This window comes from Corythoichthys intestinalis, chromosome 8 (assembly GCF_030265065.1).
Source record: "Corythoichthys intestinalis isolate RoL2023-P3 chromosome 8, ASM3026506v1, whole genome shotgun sequence".
In the NCBI taxonomy this organism is placed as follows: domain Eukaryota; kingdom Metazoa; phylum Chordata; class Actinopteri; order Syngnathiformes; family Syngnathidae; genus Corythoichthys; species Corythoichthys intestinalis.
In genome coordinates, this window is record NC_080402.1 from 37,162,544 (window position 1) to 37,168,673 (window position 6,130).

A 6,130-nucleotide genomic window follows, 5' to 3' on the forward strand; every position below is an offset into this window, starting at 1 on the left:
CTGCATTTGCTCTGTAACTTGAACTTTTAAATTGTCATATACTCTTGAATTTTCTGTCTAATTATGCTTACTCTCTCATTGTGCTTTATTTTTGTCTTTGCAGGTAAAGTGGAGAGAGTAGACATCAGCGTGTGGAGCGAGCGGCCACCTCAAACAGGTAAGCATGATGATGTCAGTCCACTACGGTCACAAAAGCCCGACTAAAGCTTTAAGAAGTTTGGGGAATACTTTATAATAACTATCAGTTATAATTAGTTAATACATCATTACTAAACTGTTAATAAATGATTAATTGTTGACTTGTTACCTGTTTGTTAACAGTTTGCTGTGATAAATTTACATTATATGCCTCTCATAAACTCAGTTTATCCTGGGTTTAACACAAAAAGTGTCACAAACTCATGGGTTTGTGGTAGTATTTTGTTGTTCTGCCATTTGATGGCTCAGTATGTGTGTTTCTATGCATTTAAAAAAATGTTCAATATTTTATCTTTGGTGTTTCTTTGGTAAAATACAGCACATAGAAAGGCCTAGAGGGGGAACAATTTTGAGGTACAAAAATTTGAGATTTTAAATATCACATCTAATTTCTGTACCTTGAACTTGTTCAACCTATTTGCTGTTCTTTAAAGTTTAGTCGATGGTTAGCAAACTATTAACAACTGCTCTGTAAAGTGTGAGTTAATATATTGAGTATAGTTATAAGCTTATGTTTGCTATTGGGAGAATATTCTAAAGTAGCACTTATTCTTCATTTACTAACAGTTAAGAAATGAGGAGTAGTTGCAACTTCAGATTAACGTTCCATTAACAAATAAACTATCAACTGATACTTAATAAATCATTAGTTAGTAAGCTACTAATAGCTGCTTAATTGTGTATTACAAATTTATAAGGTAGTTATATACAATGTTGTTAATAACGGCGTTATAACGGCGTTAACGCCGTTATTTTTTTTCAATAGTGACTAATCTAATTAATTACTTTTCTCATCTTTGCAACGCCATTACAATTACTGAGGATGTAAAGGTGTGCGTTACTATGCGTTACTACGTTGGTTGAATGACGCGAGAAAAGTTAGAGAGACACGGAGAGAGCCTCTGTGATGTCATTGTAAACACGATGCTAGGTGGCTCCAATAAACCTCACTGCACTGACTGCAGCAGACAGCCTACAAACTACGCCCACTTGATGCTACGGTAGATATAACATGTATATAGAACTAGATGCGAAATGACAGACTCGGTGGCATTAAAACGTCTGTAGAAAACTAGATGCGAAATGATAGACTAATCGGCATTAGTAAACAGCTGCCATCTTAAAGCAGTAGACTTCTCAGGAAGGCACTGTTGTCGAGAACCTTCCTAGCGAACTTAAGCAACTTTTTATCTAAAATACTCCTAAATCAGCAAAATCTTTACTTTCTATCTTTAAATGATGAAACAGTCTTTCACATGTCAAAAGTAGACGGAAGGGAACTAATGCAATAACGCAATTTTAACAAGTTGAACGGTTAATTCACAACATTAAATGACTTCCAAACATAGCAAAGGTTACTATCTAGTTATCACAATATCCACAATACCCCTGTGTCTAGTTAAGTTTAGGGTAAAGAATTGGGCTAGGGCCTATTGTCCCAAAAACCCTTTGAACTTCACATAATGAGACCTATGTATTTTTTTTGAGGGGGGGGGGGGGGGGGGGGACAACAACAAAAAACCATTAAAAGTAACACCAATTATTTTGCCAAGTAACTAATTACTCCTACATTCAGATAACAAAGTTACTAACTCAATTACTTTTTGGGAGAATAAATTTGTAACTCTAATTAATTACTTTTTAAAGTAACATTAACAACACTGGTTATATTGACATACAGCTTACAAGCCATTTATTACTCATTAACCATTAGTTTATTTATGACATATCAACAATCTATAAGGCATCATTATAAATTCTTAACAAACTGTTAACAAACACTTCACAAATTAACAATAAATCATTTATTAACAGTTTAATAATGCTCTATTAACTAGTTATAACGGATAGTAATTATAAAGTGTTACCGAAATTTGGGTTCCAGCACAAAGAAGGCACGTACCAAATTTAATACACTGGGGGGGGAATGATACTGATATAAAAAGCCACATCAGGTTGTAGTGTATGACTGTTGGTAATGAACAAGCACAATCTCATGCAACGAATGTGAGGGCAGGCTGTAAACATAGCTAATTGCCTTTGATAGTGTTTAGGCGAGCAGAGAAGGCCTTTCATTAATGACTTGACTTGATTCATGTTCTATTCCAGCCAACGACGAGGAGAGCAGCATGGTGTCCAATGAGCCAGACGTGGAGTACACTGAGGTGGTGCATCCTCAACCAACAGACATATCCAGAGGTAAAGCTACTCCGTCCCTGACTACCCTTCTGAGGTTTTATTTTTTTCCCTTGGATAGTCTACACATTAATTTCTCCTCCTTTTTATATCTTCCTGTAACCAAAATACCATCTCCTTATTTGATAAGAGAGCAACACTTCCTAGGAGGGGCCTAATTACCCCTAATCAAGACATCTCCAGGTAGTTAGAACTGCTGAGATAACTGTTAGGCTTTCCAGAATAGTTATAGATGCTATAAACAGGAAGGGTTGAGCTAATTGCTGCACTAGTCTCTGATATGCGGCAGTGTTTCATTAATGTTTTATGAGTTCAAAATTGCAGAATGTGACCTCAATCTATTTTGGTGTTTAGGTCAATGATACTTCTCTGATGCTAATCTTGACCTTTGAAGCATTTGCCTTTTGATGAGAAAACAGGATAATATGTGAATTTTCAACAGCACCACTGAGGAAAGGCACAGAAACAGTCTACAGCGAGCTCCAGAATTCCCCACATGGTAGGTTGAATATTCTCTAAAAGTGTTCTTGCGTGAATGCAATGGGCATTGTACTTTTTAAAATGAGTTTGCGCGTTGACTCATTTTTACAATGAAATTAACTCTCTCCATATGAGGACTGTCCATTGGTTATGGTAATTGGTAGATTATCAGTTAATAAAAAATGATTTATTGACACAAAATATACAATCATAAAATGTTGTTTTTCCTTGCGCAAAATAAGCATCGTAGATTCCATATTATCAAGCGTGTCAGACCATCCACGTACGCCAAATTTAATAAGAATTGAGAAGAAATATACATATCAGCCGCACCTGACAATAAGCCACAGATATCCATATTTTAATATGGGATATTACCAAGAAAGATGTAACAAAGAAAAGATTTGACTGATCAGATATCTTTTTGTCAAGCAAATTGACATTATCAACATATCAGACTGCATCGTTGTCATTTATATGAAGCTGACTGTCAAGGGAGCCAAGCTGTCACAGTCCCACTGGCGTTTTTAGCCAGCCTGATGCCACAAAAGGACTTAAATGTGATATGAAATACTGTTGCAAGTGACATTATTGTGATAGCAGACCCTATTTTGGACACAAATCCACCCGATCAATGACAGAAAAGGCTTAATAAATTAGAAACTAATTATTCTTCCTTTGGAGCCCCATTTTTCCATAAAATCTCCAGAGTTTTTGATGAAGTCAATTTTGTCGGTGCTCGCAACAGAGAGCCATCTTGTAACAAATAGTGGATATCCTTTCTTTCAAAATACAGTATATCTAACCACCCCATGGTTAGCCTTAAATATTAACATAATAATAAAACAATATAACTATATAATTATAAAACTAAGGGCCTTCTCTTGACAAAAAGTCTACATGATCATGTAAATAACTTCTCACAAACTGTCTGACTCTCACAAACGTAGCCTTGGGAATGATAACAGTATTAGTAGGAAACGATGTTAAATTTGTGTTTGACAATGCACAACAATGTGGAGCATGCTGCTACACTATCAGTGTTGTTTGATAAAAGAACATGCATCAGTACTCGGAGTGTTGTTGGAAAACAGAACAGTCACACTAGGTAGAGTCTGAAATCACCCAATGGGGCAAAGTCGCTATAACATTACGAGCCGCTAGCAAAAGGAGATGAATAAATCCTGTAAAAATCCATAAATAAGCTGTAGGGTTCAAAGTGAGATATGAAAATTTTGTTGCTTACAGTCTGAGAATATGGTATTTGAACTCTTACAAGTCATGAAGAATTCTGCCTGCCACAGATTGGCTGATGTGCATATGGCACACAGCTGTGCAAAATCAATGAATTAACATTAATTAACACATCATCTGTATAACCCACACCTGTTCATTGGGGTCGTTATCATACCTCGAAATCTGTGTACATCCTAAAGAGCTGTCAAAAGATACCACAGACAACTTGTAGATATGCACAAGGCTTCATTAAAAGGTGTCAACTATTGATCCGTGCCATTATTTGCAAATGGAAGACACACAAACACACTATAAATTTTCCTTGTTCTGGAGCTCCAGGAATGTAAAAGATAAGGGGGCAGCCCCCATGAATTCTATACTATATGAAGAAGTAAAAGTACATGGCAAGAATTTCAGGATGTTAATGTTCTGAAGGCTTCTCGTACCTCAGTCACCAGGAAAACAGTTGGTAACACATTGCATCGTAATGGTTTATCACCTAGTATATTTGTTAGAAAAAGGTTATTAACAACTGTAGTTCAAAGTTTACACAAAATCAATTAGCGTTTTTAACCACTGAAGGTTGGACAAGTTTACCCAAAGTAACCAAACTGACTGTATCCTGTTACTGCTGGGAGGAACTTCCTGTTATTGGAAAGGCAGCCAGATGCTGGATGCTGTCAAGCATCCCTCTGTGTACGAAGACTTCCTGTCCAACTGTGACTAAAAACTGTTGTATTCTTGTAAGACTGTGGAATAAATTGACAGCAGTAGACGTAAATGGCATCTGTTTGCTTCTCGTTAGTGAAACAACAGTGAGTCATCAAGGTCAGCCGTGTCTACGCTTCTGTGAAGTGACTCATCATGATTACCTCTGATGTCAGCCGATGAGTAAATGTGACACGTGCAGTAAACCTAACCTGTGACCCTTTTCTCTGCAGGTGCTGATGACCCCCCTGGTTATGTGAGTTTACTGCAATCACAACTGCACAGAATGACACAAAATAGTATATTTTATTTGGTGCAACAACAGCAACAACAACAACGATGACATGACAGTAATATGAATTCCATGTCACTATGTTTCTTTTTCTTTTCTTTTTTTTTCTTAACTTACTTTCTACATACCGTTGCATGCATGGCCTGCTTCAGCCCTTCCCTGTTTAAGTATCCCTAAGCAGGCTGATGATCCACTGCAAAAGGGAAATCGCGGTCAAAGTTTCCAGACAAGAACAAAGCCGCCTGGGCTTGGCTTTCCTTCCTTATCAACCCCAAGATCAGCACTGCGCCTCAGTAAAATTACCTTGAGGCCCAACTCAACTTAATTGTTTGTGTTCTTAACCAACATGACCTAACACCCCGATGGCACACTAATAATTTGTTGTAATAGTAATTAATCCATATACAGAAGGTTATTCCTGTGCGTCATGGTGCTAATATGATCATACCATAATGCCAAATGTTGCCCTGTGTCTGTAGGGTTCTGTGGAGTATGCTGATCTCAATGTAGAACAACATGAGATGAATCACTATCCAGTTGAGCACACTGACTGCCAGGATCTACCCGTTCCAGTGGATTAGCCAGATGAAACTTTATCTGACACTATTCCCGCCGCTCTCTCTTGTCGTGAAAGCACCGAGTGCCTCTTGCAACCCAACTGACATTTCAATCAGCAACATTAATGACTGCTGTAAATATTTTCTCTTTAATAAAGGCATGTGTCATTTTTGCTGTTTTTTCATTGTTTGGTGTCCAGATGTAGCAACAATATGAAACATCTTTAAGATCCGTTTCCTTGCTACGTGAATTGAACCATTAACTCAGTGAATGATTACTGCTGGCACTCCCAGTCAAAATTGATTTAACGTCCATCGCACTCAATGGCAGCCAAGGAGTAAACTGTATATTCATTATTTCTGTTATTATTTCCATTTCCATTCTATTTTGGATATTTATTGCGATGCGATGGTAACAATGAGCTTTGTCAAAAAAGGTTTCAATAGCGTACCGCACGAATGG

The 6,130-nt window shown here is 37.2% G+C and overlaps 1 protein-coding gene across 4 annotated transcripts in view; it reads left to right on the forward strand.

Moving 5' to 3' along the window:
• The window catches only part of pecam1b (platelet and endothelial cell adhesion molecule 1b), a 36,244-nt gene extending 30,406 nt beyond the window's left edge, over positions 1-5,838 (forward strand). For 2 of the 4 annotated variants that reach the window (XM_057844752.1, XM_057844753.1), the window contains 5 exons: positions 104-157; positions 2,308-2,397; positions 2,837-2,893; positions 5,052-5,074; positions 5,590-5,838. In XM_057844752.1, coding sequence (XP_057700735.1) covers positions 104-157; positions 2,308-2,397; positions 2,837-2,893; positions 5,052-5,074; positions 5,590-5,691 — 326 coding nt within the window. In that variant the 3' untranslated portion in view covers positions 5,692-5,838. Of the gene's footprint in view, positions 1-103; positions 158-2,307; positions 2,398-2,836; positions 2,894-5,051; positions 5,075-5,589 lie in introns of those variants that run through there. The other 2 variants (XR_009064283.1, XM_057844758.1) reach the window with 2 other exon arrangements.
• The last annotated feature ends 292 nt before the right edge of the window (positions 5,839-6,130 follow it).